General features: G+C 53.8%; 4 protein-coding genes across 4 annotated transcripts; 2 read left to right on the top strand and 2 right to left on the bottom strand.

Moving 5' to 3' along the window:
* Nucleotides 1-233: 233 nt before the first annotated feature.
* On the top strand, nucleotides 234-1,974 carry BJY04DRAFT_219695 (Hsp70 protein-domain-containing protein; the record flags this gene model as incomplete). The annotated part of the gene is made up of 3 exons (XM_073716650.1): nucleotides 234-366; nucleotides 412-610; nucleotides 672-1,974. The coding sequence occupies 3 exons, from the start codon at nucleotides 234-236 to the stop codon at nucleotides 1,972-1,974; spliced, it is 1,635 nt and encodes a 544-aa protein (XP_073569704.1).
* Nucleotides 1,975-2,031: 57 nt separating this feature from the next.
* On the bottom strand, nucleotides 2,032-4,096 carry BJY04DRAFT_219696 (uncharacterized protein; the record flags this gene model as incomplete). The annotated part of the gene is made up of 3 exons (XM_073716651.1): nucleotides 2,032-2,689; nucleotides 2,749-3,038; nucleotides 3,110-4,096. The coding sequence occupies 3 exons, from the start codon at nucleotides 4,094-4,096 to the stop codon at nucleotides 2,032-2,034; spliced, it is 1,935 nt and encodes a 644-aa protein (XP_073569705.1).
* Nucleotides 4,097-4,462: 366 nt separating this feature from the next.
* BJY04DRAFT_219697 (uncharacterized protein) lies at nucleotides 4,463-6,489 on the bottom strand (the record flags this gene model as incomplete). Its single annotated transcript, XM_073716652.1, has 3 exons — nucleotides 4,463-5,210; nucleotides 5,259-5,548; nucleotides 5,593-6,489. 3 exons carry the CDS (start codon nucleotides 6,487-6,489, stop codon nucleotides 4,463-4,465), a joined length of 1,935 nt encoding a protein of 644 aa, XP_073569706.1.
* Nucleotides 6,490-7,299: 810 nt separating this feature from the next.
* BJY04DRAFT_219698 (ankyrin repeat-containing domain protein) lies at nucleotides 7,300-12,691 on the top strand (the record flags this gene model as incomplete). The annotated part of the gene is made up of 4 exons (XM_073716653.1): nucleotides 7,300-7,409; nucleotides 7,459-7,758; nucleotides 7,805-8,617; nucleotides 8,662-12,691. The coding sequence occupies 4 exons, from the start codon at nucleotides 7,300-7,302 to the stop codon at nucleotides 12,689-12,691; spliced, it is 5,253 nt and encodes a 1,750-aa protein (XP_073569707.1).
* Between the last annotated feature and the right edge of the window lie 199 nt (nucleotides 12,692-12,890).

Here is a 12,890-nt window from a genome sequence, read left to right on the forward strand (position 1 = left end):
GCCAGCTGGCAGGATCATTTCCATCTGAGACAGTGACTCCATTCAGGAGAAAGAGATACAGGTGTTCATTTGGGAAATGCAGTGACCAGTCGATCTGTCCTTCTTGGCCGCGATCAAGCGCTGCAACAATTGCCCCTATTTAGACGTCAGCGCACCCAGATCCGAGGATCATACTCGACTACCCCACCATAAGCCGCATATCTCACCTTTGACACCATTGGTGCAACATCATCATGCGTCGACCACATTCCAGCACATCCAATAAGCTCCCGCGAGGCTCACTCGCATTCTTCACCCTGTTCCTATTCCTCCTATTCGCTCCCCGCGCATCAGCATGCGGAGGATACGCCGGTCCCCCCGAGAAACGTACTACACACCCCTCCTCACAATCACCTATGCTAACGAATCCAGTAATCGGCATCCACCTCAGCGAGCGCGAAGTCCGCATTGGCGCCATCAAAGACGGCAAAGTCTCCCTCCTAACCGACAAAAGGGGGTTCAACTACGAATACCCCTACGTGGGAATCTCCGACGGCAAACCAAGCACCAACCGCAGACAGGACGGATTTGCCTGGGTCCCGAACCTCTTCATGGATGTAATGGCCATTAGGTATCTACCACCTCCCAGGTACAGCGCTACCTATCGACGGGAACTAACGATTCCCGCTCAGCCAGCAACGCGCGAAGGATCAGGGAATCTTCGCAACGAGTTCTCTCGACGTCGCTCCGCCTATTCCGCCCTACAAGCCAAAGGTTACAGATGATATCCGGCTACAGCATGACGGGGTAGATTACACATTCACCTTTGACGAAATCTACGCCCCTGTCCTCTCGCACCTCCTCTCGATGGCAGAATCCCATATCGGGCCGAACATCACCGGCGCGGTTGTTACCATCCCTCCTTATTTCGATGATATCGACAGAGAGCACCTCGCGCTCGCCGGCGAAAAAATCGGTCTTCCGATCATCCGCCAGATGCACGAGCACACCAGCATGGTCCTGTCACTCGGTCTGGATGAAGAATCCTACACCCAAGACCGCTACGCAGTCATCGCTGAAATCCAAGGAACGGGTCTGGACCTCTCGCTGCTAGAAATTGACATGGGCGTCGTCGACCGTCTAGCAACACTGCACACGAATCTCGTCTTCCGGAATGAAGATAGCATGCGGCCTGTAATTGACCAGCTTATGGACTCTAGTAACCTGGGGCTGAGGCCCGCTGATATCACGGATCTATTCATCGTTCCGCCTGACGGCGGGTATTGGGGCCATCAGTGGGGGATCAAGGAGTATCTCCCGAATGCGAAGGTCGCGAATAATCAGGAGATGAAGAAGGCGGGTGTTTGGGGCGCGACGCTTATGGCGGGGTGGATGGCGAATCAGGGGGAGGGGGATTGGGTTCCGTGTTGCTGTGCGACGAGGAGGCCGCCGCTGGTTGTTGCGAGTGGGGAGGAGATGGTGCAGGTGCTAGCGGAGTGCCAGAGTTTGCCTTCGTATGAGAAGACGTGGGTAAATGTTACTTGTGCTGAGGGGTCTGCGACGGTGAAGGTTTATCTCCGTGATATTCCGTGTGTAGATTTCCATGCACAGTTCGAGATGGGTGAGCTGTATGTTCCTGAGACAGCGGCTGGGGATATTCTTCTCGGGGAGATTCCTGTCCCGGCTGTTTGTGAGGATGGCGTGTCACGGGTCCAGGTTGAGGTGTTTGTTAACCGGGACGGGGTGCTCAAGGTTCGGGGTGTGGATAAGCAGGCTGGAGGACGGCTGAAGGGGACGATGCTAACGATGGAAGAACCGCATTTCGCGTGTGGCGATGGACTTCGGTCTACGGAGAGATCTGCTGCGAATTATACGCTCTCGCCGGGTGAGTACGTCGAGGTGCAGTATAAAAAGGATATCCGGAGGCTCATCGGGCTGAACAAGGAGCAGAAGCCAACTGAAGCGTTTGGGAATATGCCTCCTCAACGCAACTAAATTAGATATATACCACCTGTATAATATCCTAATGCAATACACTGATCAGAATCAGCACTAATCACCACCCTCAAACCCAAAACTCGAACTCCCCTCGGAAGAAAGGCCATCAAAGCCACCCATCCCAGCAGAAAGCATCTGCATGGCACTCTCAAACTCCTCCCCCGTGAACCCCATCTGCATCTCCATCTCTACTCCCTCTCTCATTTCCAAACCCCCCTCAGGAAACGAAACACTCGCCTCAAACCCGCGTAGCCCTATACTGACCCGCTCCGACTCACCATCCCCAATAACATCCCTCGCAACAGCCACAACCTCCTCGACCGTGCGCCTCCCAAGCGGCCAAACAGCACCAAGTTCCTTCAGAATGGCGATAACAAGCCTTATCCGCCCCCTCTCAATCTTTCGTTCCTGATACCCATAGACCCATTTATAAGCTGCTAAATGCGCGATTGCCGTGTTCGAGATCATGCAGATGGTAAACGGGGTGTGGGTGGTGAGTTCGATGGGGAGTGTCAACAAGGTATGCATTTTGGAGATTGCGGTTAGGACCTTTGTGGTGTGCATTACTAAATTCTGCTCGCAGGGTTGGGATTGAGACTGAGAGTTCATGTGGAAAGACGACGGTGGTGGTGCGCGTGGTGTCCGCCTAGACAAGGACTCGAGGGGTGTCTGGTGCAGCGTGGAGAATTGCCGGTTCAGGTCGACGATGTAGCTACACTTCCCTATTAGAACGTAGCAATGACAGATCATAGGAGAGGAAGAGAAACAAACGTGTAGATCAACATATACCCCCTGAACAACAACTGATCAACACTCCCATCACGCTTAACAAGACTCTGCTTCTCCCGCGGAAGCAGAAGCAACCAGGCGAGGATACTCGTGTCTGCATTTCCACAAACCCGAGTGACACCCTCGGAGCTAGAGGGTATACCCCCGCCCAAAACGAGGTTGATACTCCGTGATAGGCCAATCAGTTCCGCGAACGAGGAGAATTGAACCGTCTCTTGCGAGTGGAACTCCCGCATCTCGTAGTCCTGCAATGTTGGCGGAGAGGGGATTTCCTATGAGGTCCTTCGTTAGCACTTGCTATGTTACCGATAGCAGAACTCCAACGGACATGTTGAATACTCACTCCGGCCTCATACCCCCCCTCCTCACAGGGCAACCCCACCCCCCCATCCATCTCCACCCGCTCAACCCTCGCCGGGAAATCCTTCATGCTCCCCGCGATATGCACGGACGTAAGATAGACAACCCACCACGTCCGTCTCAAGCTCTCTTCTAAAACCAGATCGCCCTCGCCATATGCAGTGTCGAATCCAGAACTATTCAGCCCGATTCGCACGGCGCCGGCGATCGCATCATCCAGCAGATCCAGCGCGCGGGGGATCTCGTCGTTCCAGTAGACCGCTATGCAGTAGAGGATTATCGCTTGGATGTCGAAGGGTGTGGGGTCTTGACCATGGGTTCCATCGGAGGTTGATGAAGAGGTTGAGGTTCGGGCTCGGAGGCACGCGAATGCCTGCAAGACAGCCCGCTCCAGCGGCGCAGACAGCGTCGAAGACGAATACAGAGAGCCGATATACTCTATCACGGGGAGGAGGGTCTGCAGTGACACCGGATCCAGCGCGATCCGGATCCGCAACGACCACTGCGGGAGAATGCAGGGATGCGCCGGGTGGAAGAAAGTGTAGTATAATCCCACCAGGTCAGATTCCGTTGACTCGGGAGAACTATCGTCAAACGCCGATGCAGCTGTAGGTCTATACCCCGGACACTGAACCGGGTAACTTACGGCGTTTGATGTTCTAGCTGGTGCCAGGGCACCGGGTAGGAGGGCCGCTCGTCTTGCGTGCTCGATCCTCGCCGGGATTTGGCCTTGGTCTTGGTCCTGGACTTGTGGCGCTCGCCGTCCACCACCGCGCCGGGATTTGATGTACACGCATTTCGACCCCTCGGCTTGACAGCGTGAGCAGACGGGTGCTTTGGAGTCGCATTTCATGTGTCGTGCTCGGCAGGGGACGCAGGCGTTTGAGACGCGTTTCTGCGGGGGGCGGGGGGTGCTCCCGTTCCCATTCCCGTGTCCGGGGTTTGGGGTGCGGGTTGTGGTGGAGTCCATTGAATCACAAGTAAGACAGTCTTGACGGGGTAGTACCAAAGTTGGCTTGCAACTTGCTGGGTTGTGAGTCTGGTGCTGGCGCCGGCGCTGTGGCTGGTTAGAGTTTCTTGCAGTACCCGGTAGGATATAGCAAGCTAGGTACCCGGGTAGGCTATACGGGTTGGCGATCACCGACTGTTATGTGTTGCCACTCGCGCCCCGAGGAGATGTCTTTCAGCTGATTCCTTGGGCTGAGACAGTTCAGGGATCTGCTGGATTTTTACTCTTATCTCCGTTGTCTTGTTGGATCGAACGCCCATTGCATTTACACTACCTGAGAGTGCCTATATACACATCTCCAATCCGAAATCGCTGCTAGGATACCTTTTAAGCAACAGCCATATACGCCATATTCATATCAAACAGCCCACAGAAATCGAAGTTCGTATTCAGCAGCTCCATGTCCTCCAGCGACGGCTGCTGCAGAAAAGCCGACATATCTGGCATGTCAGATCCGACCATTTCGCCCCCAACGCCAGCCGCAGGCGAGAAACACATCTCCGGGACAGACATGGCCTGAAGCTGAGCGGCTTGTGGCTGGATCTGAATCTCCCTCGTCGAAATATGGAGACCTTTCAACTGACTCTGACTCTGACTCTGACTCTGCCCCTGGGCAGGTGTCTTGCTCTGCACTGAAACAGAACTCGGAGACCGCCCCTGCTCCTTCAACCCCAAGATTTCCCTCGCCACAATCCCTACCTCCTTGTACGTCCGCGCCCCCATCGGCCAGAACTCCCCAAGGACTTTTAACGCGCCCATGCTCAATCGGATCCTCTCGCGAGCGAGCTTTAATGCCTGCCCGGAATAATGAAAGCGACATGCGGACAGATGCGCGATGACAAGATTCGAGATCATACAGATGATAAACGGCGTGTGTGTTGCGATGTTCGTGGGCAGGGTCAGCAGGTCGTCGAATTGGTCGATTGCGCGGAGCACTTTGGCTGTGTGCAGTTGCGATTCTGTGGAGTTGCATCCGCGGAGGGATTCCGGGGGTGGTGCCGGGGAGCAGTGGGCTATGGCTTCGATCGGGCTGTAGGCGAGGGTGGAGAGTTGGCGGTGGAGTTCGACGACGTAGCTATGGGTTATTAACAAGTGATTACAGAGATCTGGAGTACGGACATACGTCTGGATGATCATGTTTGCTTTGAAGAGCAGCTCGTCGACTGTGCCATCTTCTCGAACGATATTTTTCTTGGACGGGTGCAATAAGGAACGCCATGCTGTTACTGTGGCGTCGGTGTTTGCAGATATTCCCGGTGCGCTGACGATCGTCATTCCTTGTCGTGCTGTTAAGGCGATGTCGAGGCCTCGGGTCAGGCCGACCATCTCCGCGAAGGAGGAGAAGTTGCGCTCGTCGTCGTCCAAAAACTCACGCATGTCGTACTCTTGGAGGGTCCGTGGGCGCGGTATTTGCTATCACGGTCAGAGACTGGTACATTATGGTTGGGAGTACGTACCCCAGAGTCATACTCCGCCGCATCACAAGGTAAATCCGCGGTCATCTCCACCCCACTGGTCCGGAATGGAAACGTCGACGTACTCCCAGCGATATGCGCATCCGTCATGTAGATCTGCCACCAGGTACGTCGCCAGCACTCCTCCAGCACGGGATCATTACCCCCATTCGCATACGCAAACTCCTGCTTCTGCATGCCCAGATTCAGCGCCATGGCGATCGTCTGGTCAAGAAATCGCAGAGCTTTATCCGGCTCGTTCTGCCAGTACGTAGCAATAGACAAGAGTAGTACAGCCTGCACGTCAAACCCGGTAATTGGTCCTGTGGCGCCAAGGGCAGCCACGGCTTGCTCGGCGTCGGCCTTCATAGACGGGAGAAGAGTGGATTTTGCATAGACCGAGCCGATGTACTGCACCACAGCAATTATAGCCTGCAGCGGCCGTGCGTCGGCAGCGATTCGCTGCTTAAGAGCCCAAAGCGGCAGCACGCAAGGGTGTGCAGAGTGGAAGAAAGAGTAGTACTGATTGAAGAATTGTTCGCTAAGGGAAGAGTCGCTCAGAGTATCGCTCGTCGCGATGCTCATAGCCGGCTCTGATGTGCTGCGGCTGTCTTCCGCGGAATCTTCACGGGGTGGTGGTATGAACGGAGGGTCATCGAGAACAGGTGGTAGCGGCAGCTGCGCCTGGGGTTGGTGTTGGAGAGAATTCTCCGTCGAGTATTTAATCCCAGAGCCCTTTGTTCGGCGCCCTCCACGGCGAGATTTTAGGTAGACGCACTCCAACCCCTCAACGGTGCAGCGGCCGCAGATTGGGGTCGTGGCATCGCAGCGGAGATGCTTCGAGCGACAGGGCACACAGGCGAGAGACACGCGTCTCGAGGCAGGTGTTTGACTGTCCATGCTGCAGTGATGATTCCACGGATGATAGAACAGAACAGGTGAGGTCGGTGGGCAATAAGAGGGGCTCGGAGATTCAGCCCCGGGGTTTAAGGCAGTCTTGGCAGTATCCCGCAAGCTGACTCTCTCTCCGCCAATCGTTGTCAGCAACAGGTGGCTTGATCTGGACGGGTCTTCTCCGACGAGCTTAACCATGGTTGGGGAGGCCTCCGTTGCGGGATCCTGCACAACTGCTTTTCAAATCCCGATACCACTCACATCTGAGTGTATTAAGAGCGAGGATGAATGTTGCTTGGTCGTCCAACGCGGAGATTAGGGCTGTTTGGGCGGGTCTCCGTACCAAGACTACCAGGTGTCTTTGAAGTTCGGGCCCAACAGCGGAATCAGCATGCTTATTGAGCACACTAGATGCAGCCTAAGCATTTCAGGGACATCTGATAAAATCTGAGGATACCAATCTCAGCCGAAGGTTTACGCTTGTTCAGATCGGGCGGATTGTGGCGTGGTTAGCTTCTGACACCGATATATTTCGTCTCGCGGCTGACTCAGGGTCTACAGCAAGAGTATATCGCAACGTCATTGATGAGTAGACAACAGATGAACAGATGGAAGGCCTTACAGATGATGGAGTAGTCCTGCACGAACATAGCCCATTGTATGCTATAAATAACCGCGCCCGTGTCAGGCGCCTTGGCAAAGCGTGGCTTGGAACTCTCCTCTAAGGATTCAAATATTTGTATTCAGCACGCTGTCAATATCTCTGTAGCTTTGTCATGATCTTGTTATACAATTGATGACTCTCCTTTTCGCGTAATGAGTTTTGGTTTCGGTGTGGGCGACTTCCTCGCCGCATTCAAGATCGCAAATGAGCTGCGGAAACGTTTCGTTAATGCGCCGGGCGAGTTCAACGCGCTTGCCGAGCAGTGTGTTATCTTGTATACCTCTCACCTATATTGCTGACATTTGTTGCAGTGTGAAACAGCTCTCCAGTGTGCTGCGGGATATCGACGACATAGACCCCACAGACGAGCTTGACGATCGGCAAAAACAGCGGTTGAACGAGATCTCACAGCAGTGTGGGTATGCCCTCAAGGAACTGCAGGGCTTACTCGACAAGCACCAAGAAATTGACGGCAGTGATGGGAGCACGAAAGGTCGTTCAAAGCGGGTGTGGAAGAGGCTGAAGTGGGACGCAGCAGCCGCGGAGGCAGTTCAAGGACAGATTCAGAGCCACATCAATGCGTTCACTCTGTTCCTGAGCGGGCTGAATGTGTAGGTGACAATTCACACGTGAGTTGGGTGAAACTGATGAAGACAGCCAGATGAACATCTCCCAGAGAGAAACGATCAAAAGCGTACAGCAAATGCAACAGGACGAAAAGACCGAAGAGGTACTGAATTGGCTCTCCGATCTCGACTTCGGCGCAAAGCAGACCGACTACCTGCGTCGACGTCAACCCGGAACAAGTCAGTGGATCCTCGAAGCACCCGAGTTCAAAAGCTGGATTGACAAGCCCGGTCAAACGCTCTTCTGCCATGGGATTCCTGGAGCCGGAAAGACTATCATGACGGCGACGGTCATTGAGTACTTGAACGAGAGGTACGCCGACACTCCGAACACCGGGATCGCGTATATCTACTTCAACTTCAGGGAGCAGAATAAACCTGAGGAGCTGTTGATGAGCATTCTAATGCAGTTAAGCCGACAGCGAGGCGCGCTCAGCGAAAGCGTAAAAGAGCTTTTCGCAAAGCACAAGGGGGCGAAAACGCGCCCCTCGTGGACGGACATCTCCAAGGCACAGAAAGCAGTCATGGGCTCATTTTCAAGCCTCTTTATTGTCATTGATGCGCTTGATGAATGTTCTGAAGCAGAGGGTTGTCGTAGACGCATTCTCAGCGAGCTGTTTAGACTCCAGGAGGGAACGGCAATGCATCTTTTCTTTACCTCCCGACCAAACCCTGATATCCTAGAGTCGTTCGCTGGAAAGACCCATTTGGAGATACAAGCGAATAAGGACGACATCCAGGTGTACATTGAGGGACATATTGAAATGCTTCCTCGCTCTGTTCAACGGAGCCAGGAACTACAGCTGGAGATCAAGACGACTGTCTCGGATAACGTGGCTGGAATGTATGTGAGCACATATTAAAGCATTCACGATGCTGACTTTTCAGGTTTCTTCTTGCGCAATTATATGTCCAAGCCCTGCAAGACAAGGTCACACCGCGGGATATCAGAAACACCCTGCAGCAATTCAAGGCTCAGTCCTCGAAGCCGGCACACGATCAGAAATCGCAGATTCTTGCTACCGCATATAGCAACACGATGGATCGGATCAACCAGCTACCTCACTCCCGACAGCAGCTAGCAAAGAATGTTCTTCTGTGGCTTACGTGTGCGCGCTTCCCACTGACCACGACGCAGATTCAAGCTGCACTCGCGCTCAACGACGGCGACACCGAGGTTGATAAAGAAAATATCCCCGACGTGCAGGATATGCTGGGCGTGTGTACCGGCTTGGTGACAGTCGACGAGGAAACGAAGATCATGCGGTTGGTCCATTATACGACGCAAGAATATTTCGAGCGAACGTGGGAGACATGGTTCCCTGATGCTCATTTCAGGATTGCCGCAACCTGTCTCACGCATCTGATGCTTGACGTGTTTGACGCCGGGCCTTGCAAGACACATGCCGGGTATAAAGCGCGCATTCAAGAGTACCCGTTGTACATATACGCTGCGAAGTCCTGGGGATACCACTATCATAAGCAGCAGAATGACGACGAGATGGTGCTGGAGTTTTTGTCAAGCGAGCCAAAGCTGGCTGCAGCTACCCAGGCCATGGAGGCCGAGAATCCTCCTCCGGATTTGTTTCAAAGCACCGAAACATTCCTGATGGAGTATAGCCCTGTGCATCTCGCTGCACGCTATGGTCTTGTTTCTATCTTTAAAAAACTTGTGAAGAACGGCCAGGTGGTTGAGAAGAAAGACAAGACATTAACAACACCACTTATATGGGCCGCACGCAAGGGCCATGTGGCTGCCATGCAACTCCTTTTGGACTTTGGTGCCGATTCCAACTCCCAAGATGGTGAGGGCCAAACGCCCCTGATGAATGCTGCCTGCAATGGGCGCACAGAGGCGATTGAATACCTTCTATCGAGGACAGCTGATATAAATAGGAAAGATCGGTTTTGGGGAAGAACAGCTTTGATTTGGGCAGTGTGTGGAAACTATGAGGCAGCGGCAAAGTTGCTGCTAGAGAGCGGTGCTGACCCTAACATCCCCGATGATTGTTGTCGGGCAGCCCTTGGGTATGCTGCTAGACTCGGAAACGTAGCACTGGTAAGGTTGTTGCTCCAAAGAAACGGTGATGTCCATCTAAGGGACGACATGGGTGAGACACCAGTCATTGGTGCCTTAATCAATGGGCAGGATGAGACTGTGAAGCTTCTCCTCGAGTCTAATTCCTGTCCCCAGGATAATGTCCGTACGTTAATCCCTCTGGTACCAGCTGTGATGACTGAAAACATCGAAATGGTGAAATTTCTCCTTGGCAAAGGCGCAGATCCCAATGTCAGCCTCACGCTCTCCGATGATTCTGATACCGTTAGGTCTTTCGGGTCACTGGCCTTCGCATGCATCTGCGGGAATATGGAACTGGTGAGGCTGCTGCTCAATCACGGTGCCAATCCCATGGAGACCGGTGGACCACAGGAATCGCCACTTATCGCAGCAGCAGGGGCTGGACATGAGCCAATTGTACGTCTGTTGCTCGACAATGGAGTGGAATCGCATGCAGACGCTCTGGCGTACGCGGCCGGAAACGGCTATGTCTCAATCGCTGGACTTCTCCTACAGCATGGCGCACAAGTGAATTCACCAGGTAAGGCGTTCAACGAAACTTACAAAACACCGCTTTTGTGGGCCGCTTGCCACGATCACACCGACATAATTCGGATGCTGTTATCACACGGTGCCGATGCAAGCTCTGTTGACCTGTCGGCAAAAGATGGCGGACGAACGGCTTTTTCATTTTCTGCTCAGGCCGGAAACACAACTGCCATGGAGTTGCTTTTCAACAACGGGGGCAACGTAGATTCCCCAGATAATCTCGGTCGGACCCCTCTCATGTATGCCGCCGCAGGTGGACACACGGAGGCTGTCAGCATGTTGATTCGGCTGGGAGCGGACCCCAATGCGTGCGGCTACTGTGTGACACCTCTTTCCAACGCCGCAGCTATAGGAAACACAACTCTCATGAGAATCCTATGCGACAGCGGTGCAGATCCGAACCTTCAAAGTTGTGGCATAAGCCCCCTTCGCCGAGCTGCTGTGTGCGGGAGCGTCGCCGCAATAAAGCTTTTGCTGGAATTGGGTGCCAATCTAGACGAGAATTTTATGTATCAGGAATCACCTTTCGCGCTTGCCCTTTTGGGAGGACACGAAGCTTGCTCGGAGATCTTCTTGGAGCGCAATGCAAACAGCGAAATGGCACTAGATTGTGCAGTGCTGGGTGGTCTCAAAGGGATTGTTGAGAAACTACTCAAGAGGAGAGCTGATCCGAATATTCCTCTTCCAGCGCTCGCGTCTGCTGCTTCCAGCGGCCGCCTCGACCTAGCACAGTTGCTTCTGGAGCATGGCGCAGACCCCAACCTCGCAGATCCCGATAAGGACCGCATCCTCGGCAGGTACCACAGTCCAAAAGGAGTGAAACCCGTCCCGATACTTGTGGCGGCCTCGAAAGGACATCTCGATATCGTCGAGCTCTTGCTGGAACAGGGCGTGAATCCAGATTCCGAGGCTACAGGCCATATCTTCAACATGTCCGGCATTAGTTGCACGCAGGGACAAACCGCCCTATCCGTTGCCGCTGCGTCTGGCCACGTCTATATATGCAAGTTGCTTTTGGAGCGGCGTGCTAATCCGAACTCGCGAGACTCGAATGGGTGGACGCCACTAATGCATGCAGCGCAAGGCGGATATCCAGACACCATGCGGACCCTGCTTGTCCACGGCGCCGATCCTCAATATGTAAACGAACGTGGAGTAACTCCGCTGATGGCCGCCTGTTCTTCAACAGGAGCAATGCTTGCGCTCCTAGAACTGGGCGTTCCCATCGATCAGCAGGATAACCTTGGCCAGACTGCGTTGTGGCATGCTGCATCACGACAGGATAAGGTATCTATCCGATTTTTGACCGAGCACGGGGCCAATCCGGCCATGGCCGACCGGACGGGCCAGACTCCTCTGCTGGCAGCCGCTCGCAGTCAGTGGCGCTATCCTAATATCAGTCCGCATCCCGCGTTGCGAGAATCTATCCGTGCGCTTTTGGCAGCTGGCGCCGATAGAAACACCACAAACACAGTCGGACAAACGACGTTGATGTGCGGAGCAATGAAAGGGAATGTCGAGTTAGTACGGCTGATGCTGGCTGCTGATGTTAACATCAGTGTCAAAGACTACCGGAATTGCACTGCCATGGGGTATGCTGTGGAGTACGGACACATGGATATTGTCAAGATGCTGCTTGAGCATGAGCACGACGAATCAGCGCCCGGTATCCATATCACGGACAGCGCGGTCTTCATAGCCGTCGTACACGGCCATATCGACATGGTGAAGTCCCTTCGACCAATTCTGGCCTCCACCACGGCTATGCGTGAATTTCTGATGAGGCTTGGTCCGGTCGTAGTCACAGAGATTGCAGTACCATCCCGACCACCCGAGGCGAGCGAGACGTGGAACAGCTGGGAGGAACAGTTTCTTCATACGATGTTACTCTGGGCCTCCCAGGAGGGGTACTTGGATCTCGTCGAAGCATTACTCGCGCGGCCAGAAGTTAAGCCGAACGGGCTCAATTGGCCGAGGATTAAGACGCCATTGGAGTTGGCCGTGGAGGGAAGACATGAATCAATCGTCAAGCTGTTGCTCAGCCATGATGCCAGTCCTCGGAGGGCGCTGAGGTTGATTTCGTCAAAGGGGTACTTGCCGCATGAAGTCATAGACAGTCTGCTGACGAGCCAGAAACACCAGCCACGACCGTTCACAGAGTTGCCATCCAGCTTTCCTAAGAATCCTTTGCCGCCAGAAGAACCCAGTTTGATCAGAAGCACGACCTTTGGTTCTGAGCTGGAGGCAATTCCCAGATCGGGTCAGAGGAGTGCAAGTAACTATGGGTTGTTACGAATAGGCACCTGGTAGAGATATAGATAAAGACACCCAAATGATGTTTAATACAGAGCCTTTTTCCCATCCGGAATGTTCGTCTAGTCCGTCTCAACCTGTAAAATCTGTGCTGCGTCCCTTAAAGCTCCGTACAGCCTACCGTAGGTATCCGACGCCATTCCCATCACCTCCCTACAGTGTCTCTATCACCCACCGCTTGATACCTACTTGTTCG

Source organism: Aspergillus karnatakaensis (genome assembly GCF_047715665.1).
Source record: "Aspergillus karnatakaensis strain CBS 102800 unplaced genomic scaffold BJY04scaffold_34, whole genome shotgun sequence".
NCBI lineage: Eukaryota > Fungi > Ascomycota > Eurotiomycetes > Eurotiales > Aspergillaceae > Aspergillus > Aspergillus karnatakaensis.